This window comes from Bombus flavifrons, chromosome 8 (genome assembly GCF_040668555.2).
Source record: "Bombus flavifrons isolate JBK064 chromosome 8, iyBomFlav1_principal, whole genome shotgun sequence".
Taxonomy (NCBI): domain Eukaryota; kingdom Metazoa; phylum Arthropoda; class Insecta; order Hymenoptera; family Apidae; genus Bombus; species Bombus flavifrons.
In genome coordinates, this window is record NC_138449.1 from 11,108,267 (window position 1) to 11,129,161 (window position 20,895).

The 20,895-nt window shown below is 40.5% G+C and overlaps 1 protein-coding gene across 12 annotated transcripts in view; it reads right to left on the minus strand.

Moving 5' to 3' along the window:
- Positions 1–43: 43 nt before the first annotated feature.
- Positions 44–20,895, minus strand: part of LOC138182768 (ELAV-like protein 2) — a 57,735-nt gene continuing 36,883 nt past the window's right edge. For 6 of the 12 annotated variants that reach the window (XM_069118954.1, XM_069118951.1, XM_069118952.1 and 3 more), the window contains one exon: positions 44–20,643. In XM_069118954.1, the coding sequence (XP_068975055.1) occupies positions 20,319–20,643 (325 nt within the window). In that variant the 3' untranslated portion in view covers positions 44–20,318. The remainder of the gene's footprint in view (positions 20,644–20,895) is intronic. The other 6 variants (XM_069118950.1, XM_069118960.1, XM_069118949.1 and 3 more) reach the window with 2 other exon arrangements.

The following is a 20,895-nucleotide window of genomic DNA, read 5'->3' on the forward strand; positions in this document are numbered from 1 at the left end:
AAATGAAAGAAAACTGATGACTGGATGAAAAAAGAATCGGGAATCGAAGTTTGTTAATATAATTTATTGTATATCGAGGTTTCAACATGGAAAAGTACAAATATTGCAATATAGGGCCCGCGAGCTCTCCTCGGGTGGGAGGGAGGGAGGGAGGGAGGAGGGTACGATTCACAGGAAGGAGAGACAACGCACGTTTAAGATATCTCGAGAATTTTTTCTTCATTTGTTCAGACGAAAATGTGCTTGCTATGCACTAAAACCGGGGATATGAGGTATACATATGCAGATCTTATGTGTTTCCGCTGTATTTTTTCTTTTCGCTTACCTGGCGATAGGGAAAAGTCAATGGGTTGACGAGCAATCCACCGATATTTCTTTTGAGTAAAGGAAGGTTCCCTCCTCTCCACGGCCCCCGCATATATTTAATACTCGTTTTGTTCTTTTTCTTTCTGCTACCAGTACGCACGAGCGCGTTACGATTGTGACGCGCGACGCGCACGTGCGTGTCGTGACAGTTATTACTCTTTTTTTTTTATCATCATCATTACCATCATCATTATCATCATCGCTATCATCTTCACTTTCTATTCCTTAACTAAGCAGGCGACATTCGGCAGCCATGATCACCCAATTTGATCGATTTTCCATCTAATTCGTCCATCGAAGAAACGACGAGTTCAGAAAGTATCTTAAAGTACTTATTTCTCAAATTTTCCAACTTGTAAGACGATATTACTTTCTGATTGGATTGACGGGTTTTTTGGGCGGATATGACGTAACACTTCGGTGACTGTTTTCTAGATTTCTCAAGATAACGCGAATCTTGTATTTTTACAGTCATACATTCAATATTTAGGGGTCGCTCGTCCGCGAAGTGTTTAACTATATGTAGCTCTCAAAATTTACTTTCTGGGAAACAACTGATCGTTTCTTAACCGCCATCGACGAATTATGGTTAAGAACATTCGCATTCAACATGAAATATTTCACAGCACCCTTGGTTTTTATTTTACTAACTTCCTCTTTAATCTCAAAATAAATAACTTCGTCCGAGATTATCATCACAATTAGCCAAATCTTGATCTTAATCTCGATCAACGAGCGTTATCACGGCTGCAACGAAGTACCTTCGTCTCATTCTCTCCGTCTCTTTCTCACTGAAATTTCGTTATTATCATTACCATCTCGTGTGTCTATATCATTCACCCTCACTCTCTCTTTTTCTTTCCTCGTGCTCTCGTTTAGGTACATTTCTTACTTTCATACTCGCATTCTCTCGGTCTCTCTCACTCTCGCTCTTTCTTATTTCGCCTTCGGAATTTTCATAGTTTTTTTTTTATGCAACACATAATGCGACTAGGTAGTACAGGTTAATTAATAATTAATATCGTTAGTTATACAATAATAACGTATGACTAGACAATGCAAGATAATAATTATATCGTAAATAGTAATAATCATGGATCGCAATTTATATCAACAATTGTGATGGCGCGCACGTGTTCTCGAAAATGTTTTTGTCTGTTTTATTTTTTAAGTCATCTTTGTGTCTTTGTTCTGTGCCACAGTGTGCGTGAATGGTCTCTTTTTCTTGTACGTGTGGGTGCATGTAATCATGTATTTGTGTGCTATGATTGTACGCGGAGTTGTAGTACGTCCAATGTATAATCTTTCCGTTCCTCTATTTTGTTAGGTGTTAAAGATACAAGAGTACGTTGAGATGTGTATGCCTCGTGTTGTTTATGTGTATATGGTATGCACCTATGTGTGCACTGTAATTTGTCTCGTGTATGATATAGAAAAAGTACATTAGCAAGAATCTTGTAAATTCGTGTAAATATTCAACACATTTCTAGTTCGTTGCCCTAAAGTGACGTTGAGGCGACGACGAAGAATGCTCGACGGAACCCATCAGGAACGAACATCCCGTCGTTGTTTCCTCGAGAAATGAATTCTGTTCCGTTATGAGTATAACCTGCATGCAAAATGCGTATACGTGTGTTCTGCGATGAAGAAAGTGTGTTCTAATTTGCTCCGCTTGGCCGGTTACATTTTAGATCGAATAAACCTCGAATTTGCTATTTGATAAATTATGATTACACGTACGCAATGAAACTATCAATATGATACATAGTTACAACACATTAGTAAATAGAAAAAGTACATAGATCAAACTACTTACGTAACATCGACTTTTAAACATGTATGAATATTTAAATAAATGTACATAATTATAACAGTACAATGTCACGAAAATTATTATAATATTATGCTAATTTTAACTGTAATTCGAGGTTTTACTTGAACCTATTAAGACGGACTTGCGTACGCATATGAACGTGTATTATGTGTTTGTGTATGCGTATATGTGTTGTGTAGAGAGGAAGCTTTTTGCTCTGTACTACGTATTAAATCGGTATCCCGATTAACCTCTTAAAAAGCACGCCCATATATACTTATTGCACAACAATAGCCGTTGCGGTGTTATTGAGATGCTTGAAAAATTTCCATGTGAGAAATATACGTGTATAATATAATATAATGTAAATACAATATAATATAATGTAATATAATATAATATAATATAATATAATATAATGTAATGTAATGTATATATAGATATATCTAACCTCCACATAATACTTCAATGGGAATTCCTACCTGTAGTTGTATAAATAATACGTGTAAGTAATAATCATGCGATAAGTACACAGTAATATGATAAATGACGATAATTAAATACAGATTATACGTATATAGGTTTAGATTCCTCCGCGTTTCGTACCTAGACAAATTGTAAATAAAACCATGCTCGGCCCCATCAGAAAGTTATACGAAGAAAGTATATTTCGCGAAATGCTCGACAAACAAATTAACGATTTAATTTGATTCGAGAGCGCTAGTCGATTGAAGATTCTACTCTTTAAGAGGTTAAGTGATCTGCTGGCGCAACGTTTCTAACAGGATCGATCGATCGTTGGATCGATAGATCGATTGAATTTGGAAACATATCGATGTATCGACGTACGATGGATCGACGGTTAACAGTGATTACACGGTATCCTTCGCGGTGACGGCACCCTGTGAAATTAATTCTTCGAGAAATAATTTCGTCAGGATCCCGATGATGATCAAAGATGCTCTTTGTTACAAAGATAGAAAGAAAATATCCTCCACGACTGTCACCCACGTAAAAGCTCGAAAAGAAACCTTCTGATCTCTATATTTTCCCCAATTGTCTTCTTGATTCTAGTCTCGATATGCTGCGATCAAAGCACCAATCGTGATTTAACAATGAACAATGTTCGTGTCATTCGCGATCGAAATGATCAACGATATATATAAATGTTAATTCGATTTTCTGACGTGAAACGAAAGTAACTCGCTCGCCAACGTAGAATCACCGAAGTGGATAATCGAGTGTCTAGCAATTAACGAGGTAATTAGAAAGAGGAAGAAGCTCGGTGTTCCGATGCTTGGTCGATGCGTGAACGTTAGGCCTGTGCACGACCGACAGTAGTTCTAGTCCATGCGTGATCAGACGCAGGCCAAACTTCCTAGCAGAGAAAGTAGCATCTCCGCGAAAAAAGAGACTTCTCTTTCTTATTATTTCTTTTCATCTTTCCCTAGAAAATTTTCTGTTTCCTATTCGCTCGGTAATTCGATCGAGGACCACCCGATCAAAAAGTAGTGTAAGTCCGTGCAAGATCAGACATGGAGCGAAGTTTTTAGCAAAAATGTTTTCACTTCTTAGAAGTTTTTCTATTCGTCGACTTGCCTCGAAGGTCGTTCGATCAACGCTAGTATAAACAGTATCGAGTTTCGATTTCCAAGTATAGGTATATTTTATTTGACATTTAATTCGATCGATAGTAGTGCGTATCGTGTCTGATCAGACGCGATTTGAATTTTCTAAAATACTGTATTCGGAAATGAAACGATGACAGAAGATCTTTTCTATTTTTAATTATATAATTTATATCTAGTTTAAACTAAGTATTATTAGTTTAAACATCGCCACGTCAATGTTCATAAGCTACCAATCGATCGAAAAACGATATTCGAGCCAAGCAATCCTTCCACAAATCAGTCTTACTTTATCTATACTCACTGATCTCCCTCAACCCCTCCATCCCACCCTAAACATTTTTTTAATAATAAATAATCGCTATACTTTTTTTTTATCGTAAATCGTCCCATCAATAATCGACCTATCACGATTCTCGCGTTCACCGTTGGGTGTGAAACGTGTTAATTTTTGGAATTCCTTCTCGTCCCTTTCTTTCTTTCTTTTTTTTTAATAGCTCCTCTCTGGTGATATTACTCGCTATACATATATCCTATATACGTTCGTAAATCATTATCACGTATGATTTTGTGCAGTCCTTTTTGCGGAACGTCCGATGATATTACATTTAGCTTTTACACGTAGAGTTTGTCCTTTAGCAGAGAAGGTTCTTGTAGATTTGACAGCATTTTCTGTGGAATCGTTCCGTAATTACTGGAAGCATCAGAAACTTTGGCGAGAACCATTGAAATTTAATCCTTAGCCAATGAACTTCATCGATGATTTTACTTTATCAAAAGAAAAATATTATATTAAGATAGTACCATTGTATCGAAACACGGGGTTTACTTAAATGCTCATTCCCTCTTTTCTTATTAAAAACACGCGTTCTTTAGTCTATTTTATTATACGCGCAAGGATTAAATTTCATCTTATATCAGTCGAAATTCTCGCTCAAGTAATTCAGTCCGATGAACGCGTAATCAAACGGAAAGAAGTAAAGAGAAACGCGTGTCCATCGGAATCTCTTTGTGCAAAAATCCTTTGGTAAAAAAGACCCTTTCTATTTCATTTCAATTCGATATACTTTCTTCTTTCTCTCCACTATTTTAATATCTTACTTGTTCTCGTCCATTTTCTTTCCCGTTTCGACGATCTAACGCCTAATCGTTATAATCTTATAGTAGTTTACCGTACAGTTTATACCACCGTGTGTCACGTGTCGACCGATAATTTCTCACATTTAAATAGCGTCTTTTACTATCAGTTACAGTTAAATATCGCTATTAATACCGTATTAAAACCCGTCATAAAATACATTATTCTATTATAATTCGCGTTTTTTTACTCTTTTCCTCCTTGCCTTTTTCCTCCTCCTTTACGGTCTCTCTCTCTCTCTCTCTTTCTCTCTCTCTCTCTCTCTCTCGCTCTCTCTTTCACTCTTTTGCATCGTTAGTTTCTATTTCCATCTCATTCCGGTTAAACACGCTTCTATCAGACTTTTCTCTCGGTTCGTTCAACAATTATCAACTTTGACGACGTAGCTAGGCGTTTTCAACGAAACTCTTCGGTTGTCTCTCCACTTGGAAACACACGTGACTGTATAGTCGTTAGCCCTAACTCGCCGATTTCTATTGGAAAGTCACGAAGAGATTCGGTTTGACCCGAATGATCGAGAAGAACACCAGAATACCAGAACACATTGACGAAAGCTACGCTCTGAAAGGAACGTCGCTTTGAAATCGTCTCCCGTACATCTCTCAATACTTTTGCCATTTCTTTGGTTTCGCTGGCGCTAGAACGCGCCAAATGCTTTAATTCGTTCTCAGATTAAGTGTAATTATATGAGAGCAACATGTGCCCGTTAAGTCGAAACTAATGTAATTGAGAAAGTATAGTTTTAATAGAGTTTAAGATGGACCATGTTAATACGATTGTATAGCAGCTTTTAATTTCCAACGAAAAAAGACGTTAACGATATTAAGTATTTGAACGTAATTTTTCATAAAAAGAAACATGTTTAGAAATTTGATCAATGTTCCTTTCGCTGACAGATCGCCGACAATCTCTGTCAAAATAGTTGCAATGATACCCGACTCGCTTGTCAATCGATCAACATTATATATATTGCGTATCACTTTGTTAATTTACACGACGATATCAGATCGCACCGTATTAAACACGAGTCGAATCAAACAGAAGAGAAATCGAGCGAACCAAATCTCCTTTCTCGATCGCCAACAAAGTAAAGGTCTTTCGGTTGGATCGCGTGATTAAAAAAAGTGGCGGACTTGCACAGAGACGTAGATGAAACGAGAAGGCTCAAAACAGAAGCGTGTTATCGAGAAAATTACAGGTGAAAAAAGTCATGTCCGTGTCAGATTTAAGAGCAACTTATATTTCCTTAAGTTACAAAATCATTCATAGTTTATGGTTTTGTCCATTAAAACGACAATCAAAAGACAACGGTATTTATTCGAGACAGAAAATTTCGGGGGTGACGAATAGCTTCCCTTGCGTTTTTCGTTCGTTCACTCACTCGCACTTTCTCGCACTCTCGTTACGTATCTCTCTCTCTCTCTCTCTCTCTCTCTCTTTTTATATCGTTTTTTTTTCTATGTTACTTTTATGTTTTTTTTTGCGTTATTTTTAATTGTGTTTTTTTTTCTTTTCGATTCTGTTTTTGTTTCTCGTTAGATTAGTGCCCTCCGTTCACTTACGTCTACGGTTGTTTCCCATTAAAGCTGTAAATGTTTATTATAAAGACAATTCGTAACAGTCGGACAGATTTCACGTTCGGTCGTGATCCCTTTGAAAATCAACGATGTTTTTGCATTTTTCCATTTTTTTTTTTTTTTAATTATTTTTGTCCTTACGAACGGACCGTCAAAATTTGTCTCTTAAAATGGTCAACATATGTGTACTTCTTTTTTTATTTGTTTAATTGCTTTAATCTATTTGTTGTCGTCTCGCGTCGCGAAATATTTTTTCATCTCGATCAAGTTCTCTTCGATCTCTTATCGATCCGATTGGCGTCGAATTTCGCGTAAACTGGACAAAAACGAGACGCACGGTTTCCCGCCTTCTTTTTCTCTGTTTTTCTAAATTTCTTGTTCCTTCGATTTTGTTTCTTTTTTGCATTGTTTCCACTCGATCGATGTGTTTCGCACACGCCCTGGAGAAAATCACTGAGAACGGTAAATGTATTGCACTGCGTTTATCCTGGGTGATAATAAATTTTTTTTTTATGAACACTTATACATACAACGTTATAATATCGTAATGGTAAAATCTGGTATTATAATAGTTAATACGGAATCACTGCGACAACTGCGAGTGTAGAAACTCGATTCCCTCGATCGCGTCGAGGATCTTCTACACTGGTAATTATCGGTCACACGTGGAATTATTTTTCGAAACTAAACGCCATTCGAAAAACTTTTCGGTAAGATTTAAAAAAATGCACGAAAGAAGATGGAAAAGCTAAAGGGTATACTACATTTCAATTATATATTTAAGATGAAACTAGATCGATTGAAAAGTAACTCGCGAATCTCTGATCGAAAATATGCTGCTTTTGAAATTGATGGAAAAGCCAAGTTCAATCTAAATTGAATTATCGATAAAATCAGCGTCAAGTTTCCAGAAATGATTCTACAAGTGTGCTGCTCACTTGGATAACATCTCTCCGCGAAAAAGCTCCTCTTATCTTAATACTGTCGATGAATAAACTTTCATTCGATTCCCTATAGAAATCCCTCGTCCTTTCAATAGAAAAAGGATAAATGTCTTTTTGGCGGTTTCGCTCACGAGAACGCGTCCGTTCGAGATCGATCGTTAGAAACGCGTCTAAATATAATTACGTACGATTATTAATCGCGAATTTTGTACCTCGAGGGTCTTGCCGTCTTGGAATGTGCAAAATTTCGACGATCCTCGTCTACGTGATCCATAAATCACCTTTTAAATGCAACCGTATCTTCTCTAAACACGTTCATCGGTTAAATCAAACACTCGGTCTAGGTTTAGCAACAGGATCGAAAGAGACTAAAGCTAAAAGAGCGAAAAGTAGTCAACGAACGTTGAAACATTGAACGAGAAAGTAAGCATGGAACGAAGTAGTCGTAGACGAGAAAAGGAAGTCTTTTATTCCGCGCCAGAGCCCTCGTACTCGGATGGAATGTATCTTCGATATTACGAGATCGTCGAGATCTAACAAGCACTTCACTGTTTAAAACTTCTGTTCTTCCACTTGCCCTCATCCTTCCTCTTTCGAAACAACTGAAAGCTGCCTTAACTGTACCACTAATTTCGCATTCTCTGTTCGCGTGAAACCATCCTACAATACGCTTTCGTTCGCTAGTTTTACTGTGCGCTCTTGTGCGATGATCGACGCCCTCGCGAAAACGCGCGATCGATTCTGTTTCACGATCTATCAACCTTTTGATCGACGTCTGGTTCCTTTTTAAAATCCTACGTACGTAAACAGCGTACTTCGATAGACGAGTTTCATCGCTTTAGAAATAAATTCAGCAGGCGAACACGAACGCTGAATTTATATTTAAATATAAATTTCCTCGACGAAGTACCATCTGCGTATTTATACTTATATTTTGTACGATATCTTAACGTTGATTCCTTATCTCGCGACGGAGGATGTTGAGAAGCGTAAAATGACGGGATCCAAGGCGCGATCAAGAGGTTTGATCCGTTCCATTGATTCGGACACAGTGAATTGAGATCTTTGATTCTCTACAGATCGTACCACGACGATTATCCTTTCGTTGCCACTATCCCTTTAAATAATTTATATATCGCGTTCCGGTATGAGCAATTGATTTACCGACAGTCTTTCCGTCTCTCGATTACACTTAAACACGTTTGATATACATGAAAAGGAATTAATCTATCTTTCCCCCCTCCCATCCCTGTTCAACCAAGCGTTATATCTTCGGCAAAATATAAATTATTTAAATAGCGCATGGATTACGAGACTCGACCAGTTTCCTCCTACGATCGACCAAAGTCGTTTTCCACCAGTACCGTGACAAATGTTTGAAAAGGAAAATGAAACGACAAATAGTGATAACGTGACAGAAACAACTCATCGAAGGATTGTTTAAAAAAAATGTCGCTATCCTTTCAAGAAAATCCATGAACGATGAGAAGGACTCGATTCGCTCCTCGAACCGCGTGTATTTGGTTTCTTTCCTTTCTTTTGTCCTTCTTCTTCTTTCTTCCCCTCTTTTCTTTCTCTTTTTTTTCTTTTTTTTTTTTTTTTTGAGAAGTCGTCTTCGAGAGAACAAGCTCGAATACGAAGAAAAAGAAACGGAAGAACACGAGCAAACTCATTTGCTGCGTCACGGTGAACCTTCTGAAAAAACGGTTCGAATCCGTTCACGGAATACAAACGATTGAATGTACCTAGAAAACACCATCGTATGATCCATCTTGTATCTATACGTATGTATCATATATATCGTGCGAATCTTTCCTATTTTGTTAACAGAAATGCGAAAAGCGGCGGTTGCTTTTCGGAGAGCATTTCGTTTACGCGTCGACCACTAGAAGAAGAAGAAAGTGTGCAAGGAGATAAAACGGAAATGAAACGGAAGAAACCCCCACGAAGCACCGTGAAACTCACTTTGCTCTTTGCGTGTCCGGAAAATGTGCAGAACCAAAGTTTCCGGGGCACCCGTTGCAACAGTTCGTTTCTTTTTTCATTCTTATTATTTCTTTTTTAACACATTTGTCGCTGATCCGCTCGAGATCAGTCTGGCCAAAAATGATCCGATCGCCCTTAATCAATAATATCCGCGCTCGGTTTTTAACCCTTTCTTTGTTTCTTCTCCTCTTCTCTTATTTTTTTCCTTTTTTTTCTTTTTTAAATCTATTTTGCTTTTTCATCTCGCTTCGCTTTTCCCTTCCTCGTTTAAAGTGGAATTAATTACATATACTGTATATCATCTGGATGCTTACGTGTTTGTGTATGTACGTGTGTGTTCTCTTAAATCGCGTATTTAGTCACAGATTCTTTCGTCGCGTTCATTCTATCTCATTTTCTCATCGCCATTCGTACATCCCATTCAATCTGGCACGATCTCTTGTTCCTTGCACGCGCACATTATCTTTGTATTCTGTTTGTCTGCTGTTTTGTGGTTTCTGTTTTGTTGTTGTTTCATTTTTAGTATCACTATAGAGTTATCGTAATTAAATATTTATACACCCATTGACAAACTAGCTACCACGTTTTTTTGTCGTTTAAATACAGTTCCATAGATATCAATTAATTTAATTAATTAATAGTTATTATAAGTTACGATAATTAATAATTAGAATAATCAAAACATGTACAGAAGATTATAGATTATCTCTTTCTTCCCCCACTGATCCATCTCGCTCCTCCTCTTCCGTTAGCCGTTTTCTCTTTATCGTCATTTTTTTCTAGCCACCTTTGTATCTACCCCTCCCCCCCAACTTTTTTCCTCCTACTTCTCTCTTCTTATCTTTTTTTCTTTTGTAACATTTTTCTTCTTTTGTTAAAGAGTAGTTATCGACTTTTCTCTTGATCCGCGAGTGACTCGCCTCGGAGTAAATCTCGAGGACTTTTATTTCTTTACTTTTTTCCTATTTTCTACCTGTTTCTTCTTAATCTTCCTCTCTATTATTCTTACACACACACACTCTCTCTCTCTCTCTCTCTAATTCTCTCGCACGCAATCATCAGTCTCTTTCGTTCCCCTTCTAATTCGCTGATTCTCTTTCTCTCGCCGACCTCACCCTCTCCCTTTCTCGACCGCTTTTTTTATATTTTTTTTTTTAATTAGTTAGCTTAAGTATATAAATACTTTTCATCTTCATTTTCTTTGTTTCTTTGTTCGCTTTGTTTGTTAGTTAGGCCTACTGTGAGCTAGAGCTGCTTTTTTCTTGTCGCGACAATTTTTCTCCCTTCCTTTTCAATCTGCCCCCCTCCCCCCTGTAACCGCGCCGACTTTCGACGTTCCGGCAACGCATCCGGTCGGACGACGTGCTTGAGAACGCGTAAAAATAATTTCATCCTCCACCGATATACGACGCCTCTCCACGCTCTTTCACCCTTTCATTCCCTTTTTTCCTTCTCTCACGCGCACGCTCGCTCATTCTTACATTCCCTTTCTCTCTCACTCTCACACACATATATATATCATTTTTTTCTTTGGTTTTGTGCTCGCTCCAGGGTCGAGTACACCGTCTTTCGTGATCAAAGAAACGCTTCGGTCTGCGAACTCGCGGCAACGATCGAAGCGGAATGAACAGGGATGAAAGAAACAAGGACAACCGAGAGGTCGAAATCGTCGACAAAGGGACGAAAAAAAGAAAGGGGTAGTAGCTTGACGAGACGAACGTCGCTCCAGTCGACTCGATAACGAGGACAAGAGGAACACAAAGGAAATTGAGGTGGGCAAAGGGTAATGGTTTTACGACTCCAAGGCAGGTGTACTAGACGCTGAGCGAGTAAGCTGCGAAACTGACAAGACGATCGAAGCTCGAAGGCCCGGCACGGTGGTTTTTAAACGAGAAAAAAGTTGCTTCGTCGAGCGACGGGAGGGGGACCGAGACGAAAAATGAATCCGTCGTCTATTTTCCAATTGCTGCTGTGCAAGTAAAACGCGCGGTGTTTATCAACCTTTTGTCTCTGGATTTTCCTCGATTTCGTTCACCCCTTCCGCCACCCCAACGTCACGTCAGTCCGCTGGAAAAAAGTTCGTTCGAAAATTCGCGAATTGTCATTTGTTGCTTTTCCTAGAAAAGAAAAAACGATTCAAAAAGTCGGGAGCCTATTCTCGTTCCGGTCTCATCGAGCCTCGCGCCATCGAGCTCCATGTTCCGCTTATATTCGCGTCGTTCGTCGGTCTCGAACGACTCTACGAAGATTTATATCAGTGGATCCGAAAACGTTCGTTGCCGTTTCGAGTTGTTGAAACTTCAGCCGCAAATAGACAACGAACGAGAGCTCGGTGATCGCGGAGGCTCGATCGATTATCCTAATCGCTGGGGGTTCACGATATACGTAATCTCTAAACAGCTAGTTCTAACGCTCTTGTTCTTCTCCTAAGTCCACGAGAAAAACCACTTTTTTGCTTATGCGTTATCCTCTCTTTATTTTTTGCTGTGTTGTCGGGAGTCTCTAGTTTCCCTGGAAGTTTCAGGAGAGTATCATCGATCGCAGCCACGATCATTCGGAGCTAATTAACTTCGCCTAAAATCTCAGTCTCTGCGGTATTTAGTCGCTTCGGTACAAATTGGAAGAGGATTGTTTACCCTTTTTTTCTTTTTGTTTCGTAGTTTCTTACTTTGCTCTCAGGTTGCTTTTGCTGCTTGATCGCGCGCCCCGTACACCGACGATCCCTCTAGTTTGTTTCGTTCGAAGAGGAGCAACGCAGTCACGGTATGTCGTTTTAAATATCATCGATCGACGTCTGGCTAAAACCACGTGTATGTCTAAACGATAGATAAATCCACCTCGATCCACTCGCGATCGATTAGGAATCACGTTTCACTCTACCGATCGAAATGTAAATTCCCTACCGTCGATATTGGCCCTTTCTCTCAAAAAATTTGTCTATTCGAGGAGCAAAATTTCACTTTCGATTCGGTAAGTATTTCTTGTGTTTTTTACATATACTTCTTTTCTTTGCTTTTAAACAACTCGAGATCTTTCGTTCTCATTCGGTTAAAACTGCCCGTTGTCGTTCCACTCTAGACCTGTGCGCGAGCTGTACACGACAGCGAGACGCGAAGAACGAAACAGCGAATCGTCGACTCGATGTTGCCGCGCGATAAACACGGATCGACATTGAATAGACTCAATCGAATATTGAACGAACGATCACGAGGATCGTCGAGCGCGACAACCACTATCGAGCATCTCGAATGCGTCTAACGTGACGATGAAGCGCCTTTCCGGCGACAATGAATGCGAATCACGATGAGCATCGACGACGAGAGAACAGGACGACGATAACGAGGGACAACGATCCCCTGGATCGACACTCAGCCGACAGTGAATCGACGATCGACTCGCCTTTATAAAACGATCGACAAGCTGTCGAATAGAGACAGCATTGTGCGTTGTTCAAACTGACAGCGACGTATTTCATTTCGCGAGACCGTTTCCGATGAAGAATAGGTAAACCTTTTTCGATTCGAATCGATCATGGTGTTTTCTAAATTATTCACCGGTTGGATCTCTCGAAGAAATGCGTATTCACTATTACGAAGATGGAACAGTCCGTTGACCGGAGACTTCGTTGATCGATCGTCATTCACATTCTCCCAGAACCGTAGCTGTTTAGTTCTAATCATTTAATTAACGTCAATGGATAATCGATATAGTCGATGGATTCTTTGGTAATCCGATCGGTTTATACATATTGGCGATAGGAAATGTTGCCTATTTGCACATTCTTTGCGCCACTAAGGGATGTTTGTTTGCGATATACACGTAATGCTGTACGAGGCAGGAGACCTGTTCTCGAAGATGACAAATTACGCCAAGAAAGCTGTAGAGAATTCACTAACTAAGAAAATTACTAACTAATAAGGAACGTAAGCTGTTCGGATAGAAGAAGTTGGCTGAATTTGTCAATTCGTAAAGATTCGGAGAACGAATCGATAAACCACTCCTTCAACACCTTCGTAGAAACACCTTTTTTACTTTTTTTACTTTTTCATTGGTTAAAAGGTACAAGAGAAGTATAAATGGTTGACTTTTACGGGTAATAATATGGCTAATGCGGCTAACGATTAAATGCAAATGTCCTAATAAAGGTAATGTCGTTCGTCCGTCGGTGAAATTATCTAAAAGCCGCGGAATGTGACGAAACTTTTACGTCACGTTCGGACCGATTTCAAAACGCTTTGTATTAAATGAGTTTATTAAAAATTTATACAGGTCATAGGAGAGTTACAGGCGATATAAATTTTTGTTTACAACGTGATCGCAAATTTGTCGATATTCCAATTGTCGTGCGTCGAATAAAAATTAAATTTCCAACTGCTATGCAGCATCCTCTTGTGGAGGATTCGCGTTCTTCGCGAGAGATCCTCAAAGCGTTCGGAATCAGTTCGAAAGCGATTCGATCATCCTCCCGTCTCAAATATCCATCTTATCATCGAGAATAGACACATGGTGCCATTATCGCGTAAATGTGTGCCCTATTGTGTTCCCTGTGTACGTGTATGTATGTGTATATGTCTGCTGACTTCGTATTCCCTCTCTTTTCTATTAATCACCGATAACAAAACACTCATTATCATCGTCATCATCGATAGCGATATAACTAACAACGATTATTGAGACATAAATACAATATATATAATGTATATCTAACGTAATAATCGTATGGTAATATAATTTTATAGTTAAGTAGATTAGCGTGTCCCCCCCCCCCACTCTCGCTGTCTTTCACGTCTCTCTCACTCTTTCTCTCTCTCTCTCTCTCTCTCCCTCTCTCTCATCATTCCCTTTCTTTTCTTCTTACTCCGTAGTTCCCTCTTTGTCTTCGCGTTCTTGCCTCGATCGATCTTTTCACGTTTTCCCCTCGCCTTTTCCATGGCTTTCTCTACATTGGAAAGAACGGGACAGGGCCTGCGCTATCATCCGTCGTCCCGACGAGTATCCTCGTCGCGTTGTGCGTCTCTTCGACCCTTTCGAGTCTGTGTAGCATCGACAACCTCTTCTAATATACTGTGCGCTAAATTGAGCAGCTCCGACCGTTATTGCACTCGTTAAAGAGGAAAGAGAGCGAAACACCCTTGTTTTTTAATCTTGTCTTCACCAGGTCATCGTTCCATCATCACCGTGATAATATCATTTTCTCTCGATAATATCCTTATTTACGTAGGCAACCGATGACGTGGACGCGCTTCATTCCCTTTCCCCTTGGCACCAGTTTCCGCCCTTCGACACGGTCTCAAGTTCACCGAGGGACTACGTCCTCGCCTATCGTAATCAATGATTGGTTTTCACACTCCAACAAGTCTCTATCGTATAGTTTTACTGTTTTATTGGCGCAACATTGGGCAGTATATATAACCGAAATGCGCACGAGAGTATTAAAGCTACTTGCGCGACCGCCTCGTGGCATTTGTACTTTTAACAATGAGTTCTATCGTTTTCTGAAGTATCACGAACCGTTTCCATTAATTTTCTATGATCGTGGGCGCCGTTGGAACCTTCCGATCGACCTTCACCTTTCGATACTTAACGCAACATTGTTATACGATCCAATATCGTTGACTAAACGTCCAATGTTCGTGTGTTGTAATTGTACAGCGACTATCGATAGGTTTGAGATCAATCTTTTCAACGCGTCGATCGACACGCGAACATTGCCTTTGAGATCACAGACTATCAGTGGGAAAGAAGCAGAGATTCGTGTGTCGGTTCACGCGCCCGAACGACTCTCCTCTCCTTACGTGCGCAGACGGTTAAACTTCTCGATGGACACGAATTTCTTGTCGGTTCCACGGGGTCGCCCACGATGGAACAAAGATAATTATAGAAATGTTACGAACCACGATCGACGAGCGTGCGGTAAATATCCAGCGAAACGTCTGTGTACGCTGCGCTCGCGCGTGCTACGCATCGATTACATCAGTCTCTGTGAGCAACGAGGAATGTCAGGAAGCAGAAGAAGATATATATTATATTTTTTTATCAGGATGGATAGAAAATGTAGATGTAAACCATGGTTGTTTGGGAGGCTGGTGGCAACTGAAACAAGTAATCGAAATAAAACAAACGACGTATTTGAACCAAACACAAATCAGTTTAATCCTTAAATAAAACATAATTTCTGTTATGTTATATAATAATTAAATAAATAAATAAATAATCGGTAGTAGTAAGCAGTAGTAGTAGTAGTAGTAGTAGTAATAGTAGTAGTGGTAGTGGTAATGGTAGTGGTAGTAGTAGTAGTAGTAGTTGTAGTAGTAGTGGTAGTGGTGGTGGTAGTAGTGGTGGTAATGGTAGTAGGAGAAGTAATAGGAGTAGTAGTAGTGTAGTAGTAGTAATAATAGTAAGTAATAGTAGCAGATGGTGGTGGTAGTGGTAATAATAGTAATAGTTATAGCAGTAGTAGCAAGTAGTTATAGCAGTTGAGAGAAAGTAACGGTAGTAGTATGATGTTAAGTAAAGTGAGTAAGACGTATTTTTCCTCTGTAGTGGTACGAAAAATTAGATAGATAATAAAGGCATTAAGGTTTTACACGTAGCTACTAGACGAGAGACACAAAAATTATATACGATCGTAATTAATAATAGTAATAATAATAATAGCAATAATAATAATAATAATAATAATAATAATAATAGTAATAATAATAATAATAATAGCGATGATGATCGTGACGATGATCGTGATAATGAAGATGATGATGATGACGACGATGACGAAGATGATGATAATAATGAATAATAATAATAATGGCAATGACAATGGCAATAATAATAATAATAATAATAATAATAACCAGAATAATAAGTATAATTAATATACGTAATAATAATAATTATGAAAAGGAGAAAATGTATAGTTTTAATATTAGAAAACATTGAAACTGATTTCTTACATGCGATTCGTCCCCCGTTTAGAGGGTTATCGGACGTTCCCCCTTCGAAATCCTCACGCTTCGCCAAAAGTCATTCGAGCTACAATTATATATGTGGTATCTCCTATACGCACCATTGTATCCAGTTACGCAATTATCCTGCTTCGATTAAAGTCGTGTTACTATCATTTTGTCGTACGTTCGCAGCAAATCAACCAAGGATCATGATCGGCGCAAGAAGCATCGAAGCAACGAGGGGCGAATCGTTTCTCCTTTATCTCTGACGTCTGTAACACACGCCACTGCACGCGATGACGCCAGTTTGCTTTTTGTCAGCCGACCAGTGTATAATTTGCACTAATATCGAGATCTTGTTTGCCCCGTGGATGCGTCGATCGCGTCGTCCAACAACACCCGATCGAAAGAACCGAAGGGTGTACGCGTCGCACGCGACCGATCGATATTCACGAGTTCTCCAAATAAATAAAATAAAATCTTAGCAGAAAGCATCTGTTGCTTGAGGTTCAAATTACGTTTTTTTTTTTTTTTTTTTTTTTGGGAGGGAGGACAGGTGTATATCGTCGTGCTCCTAGAGAGCGTATTCTCTTTCAAACGAACGACCCGTTCCTCGCTCCCGGACTAGACACAAGAAGGTACACATAAATAGGACAACATATATATATGTGTATATATATGTGTGTGTGTGTATATATATATATATATGCTACGCTTTTCTCTGTCGCGTTATACTAAACCTAGGAGCTTAAGAAATTTTCGAAATTTACTCACGATTAAGTACTTACGATCCATGTTCGTTCGCGCTAGTCCCGATTATCATTACAAGGTAATATGTATTTAAGAAAACGTAATTCGATATTCTTCTATACAATTAATCTTCCTTAGCTATCTAAGGAAAAGATTTGGTTTTCGGCTTTCGATAGTACGTCTAATCCCATTCAAGGGAATTACTCCTACGGGCTAGCGCGGGCGAAACGGTTCGCTTACCTTATACACCGTACCACCTAAAACGCGCCTTCTTTGAAATCGCCTGTCTGATTTGCTTACTAGTCTAAAGAAAAGAGTTTTCTCGTTCTCTGTGTGGAGAGAGGTTCTTAACACGCGGCGCCGTTTTCTATTCACTGACGCCTCTTTGCACGTAGACTAGACACGTGTTTCCCGATGATCCGAAAATCATTCGTCGATCGTACTTCAACATCATGTCTGTATCACATATCCGTGCACCGTCGCGAAGTGTTTCTTTCGTTAAATCTTTCGTTCTTTCTTCGTTGCAAGAAAAGACACGACGCGTCCAATCTGCGTACCGTATGTATAAGTAAACCGTCTCTATGAAATATTATTTTGTACGTTGGACTTTTTTTTTCTTTCAATATTTTCGTTAAAAAAGGGAAATCGAACGTTCGTGTTTATAAAAATCGGAACATCTTCGTTGCGACGGGGAGGAAGAATCTTTTCTTTGTTCGTTTTCTCCCCGCTGCAAGCAATGTCTTTGTATGTATATGTGTACGTGTGTGTAAAGTGAGTGTGTGTTTTTTGTTAAAAAGTTGGCTGACAAAGTTCTTCTAAAACGTCCAAGTTTGTGGACGGTGCACATTCGAAGGACACTAATACGCGATGCTCGATAAAATCAGACTCTGCACTCAAGAAAGCACTTTGTACTAACTAAGATCTCTCTTATACATACATATTATCTATACATAAGAAAAATAAAAGAAAAAAAAAATGAAAAAGAAAAAACGAAAAGAAAATGAAAAATTGAATATTCTTTGGACAACCGGCAGAGAAGTACAAGAGCTCGTGACTAGCAAAAAGAAAAGATACAACACGTTGCTACGTTATCAGGAAACGTGACGTAATCCCTCGGGTCACTTTTATGACGTTTCGATCTCTCGAATTCTCGCGACATCGCATTGTGATGTATAGCACATAAGCCCTAAAATATTTTCTTAAATAGGTAATAATTATTATACTTCGTCTTTCGGTACTCGTCGAATGATGACTCGTCCTTAATTTAACTACGGATTAAGAAAGTTTAGATTCTTTAAGTACGTTTAGTCTCACTGGCTAAACAGGAAAAAGAAAAAGGGGAAATCGATCGTCTGCATTTAACAACTAGTTCTCCCGCTCTTTTCTGCGCCTCCTCGCATCCTAAAAATCGAACGCGAGACTTCTCACATGCATCAGTGTCATGGTTTTCACTATTGGTATTCCCGTTTCTCTTATATCCTCTACCAGAGAGCGATTTGCCTCCTTTCGTACTTCGATCGATCTATCGATCGTCCCCGTCCCGTCCTCGATCGCGATCCGTCTGTATTGTCTCGCCACGTCCTTCTATTCTCTCTCTACTCACTCGCCTCTCCTTTCTACACCATTCCCCTACAGTCACCTACTACTACGCACTCTTTTCCATCCTCCATATGTATGTCCACCGATCCTTTCCATCAAGTTCACACGTAGTCGATCTAATCGGAAAAACACGAGGCACTGTCGCGTTTTCTTGTCCGTTTTTCTTACGTCGTGAGTTGTCAATGATTTTAGAAAAAAAAGGAAAAAAAATCAATCAGGCCCTGCCTTTTATAAATTTTGCTCGAGTCTCACAGCCTGACGTCGTCGTGACTCTTTGGTCTAGTAGAGGGGACTCTCGTCCTCCCTTTATTTCTCTCGCCAACTCGATTTTCATGACAAGTTTTCTCCTTTATGTTTGTCGATCGATACGGTAACGTTATTATTATTATATTTAGTATTACGTGGCCCGTGTATCCGCGTACATATACATAAATCGGCAATATGTATCTACAATAGTCGCAAGCAGTCGCACGAGCCACGTTTGGTCGCTACGGACGTTCTTTTCTTTTCGTCCGATTTCATCTTATCGTTTATTCCGTCCAAGCCGCGGGAATGAAGCGACACAGTCGCGAATCCCGCGAGCTACGGAAGCCGACAGGACCTCGCGTTAACCTCGTTCCGTCGTGGACGAACAGCGGGAGAAAAGAAACGAGTAACCAGAGAGGGAGAGGGTGAAGCTAAGGCGAAGGAAATAAAAAAAAAAGCGAAGCTTCCTCTTTACCCTCCTTTTCGTTCCTGCACACGATGTATAATTAGGTATATCGGGCGAGCGATCGCGTACCACGACCTACCTCTCTTCGTCTTCGCTGTCTGTTCATCCTCGTCTCTCTACGTCCCTCTCCCTCTCAGCCACGCGCACCTACTGCATATGCATCGCACCCTTGCTCGTACAGACACACGTATACACGCACACACACGCACGAGTATCTCTTAGCATTCTCCCCTTTCTTCCTGTTCTCTCACTCTGCTCCTGTCTTTTTTCCTTCCATCATCCCTCGGTCGAATATTCTCCAGGGAACTCAGCATCCTCCGAATATTAGTCGGAATTGTACTCGTCGTCGTGGTTCTCGTAGTCGTATCTGCCCCACCGATATTTTTTCGAGGAGGCCCTAGCCATCTTTTCGTATTTGGACACATCGGCCAGGTAATCTTTGAACGGGTGATTCTGCTGCTGTTGATGCTGGTTATGGTAGTTCTGATTGTTATGATGGTTTGCTCCGCGATCACGACTGTTCACGGTGTTGATCACGGAATCGACAGGGAGATGGTGGTGGTCGATCTTCTTAGTGGAAGCACAGGCAGTCGCGAGCGCTTGGACGGTCGCGGGCGTGACCACAGCCGCAGCCGCAGCCGCGGCCGCAGCAGCAGCGGTCGCTGTCGCGGCGACCACCGCGGCTGCTGCGGTCGTTGAACCGAGCACGGTTTTGGTTGCGGTCGCTTGACCGATCACGGCCGCGGCTGCCGCCACAGCTGGCGTTGCTGCCACTGCTGTCCCTGCTGCTGCTGCTGCTGCTGCCGCTGCTGCTGCCTGATGATGGTGATCGTGGTGTTGCTGGTGCTGTTGCTTGTCGTTCTACGTCGCCTTGCTCTTGTTCGTCTTGAAGCTCACTTGAAGAACCCGGTTACCGAGCGTGTAACCGTTCAAGCTCTGGATGGCGACCACCGCCTCGTCATAGTTGGTCATCGTCACGAAACCGAAGCCTTTGCACTTGTTCGTCTGCAGGTCGCGGATCACTTTGACCGATTGGACGGCGCCGAACGGACCGAATAACTGCCACAGCACGTTCTCCTCGGTCTCTGGAGCGAGGTTGTACACGAAGATACACCAGCCGGAACCGTTCATCGCGTTCCCGGGTAGCATTGAGTTCGCCAAGAGATCGCCTGCCAGCGGGCTGTACCTGAAACAGTTTAGTTGATCGTGTGAAAACGTATGCACATCGACGACCGGTATTGTGCTCGTGCTTTGGTCCATGGGTTTCCCTTTTTACCTCGCGCTCGCGTTACAAGGCAAGAAAAACGTTCTGCGCTCTGGCGGAGCAACACCGTTAATCTACGCAATCCAACTGATCAGGATTGCTTTCGTTTCTGTTACACGGTACATAGTTATTTACGAAAGAAATTCTGTTCGTCGACGGCGCTACTCAACGCTG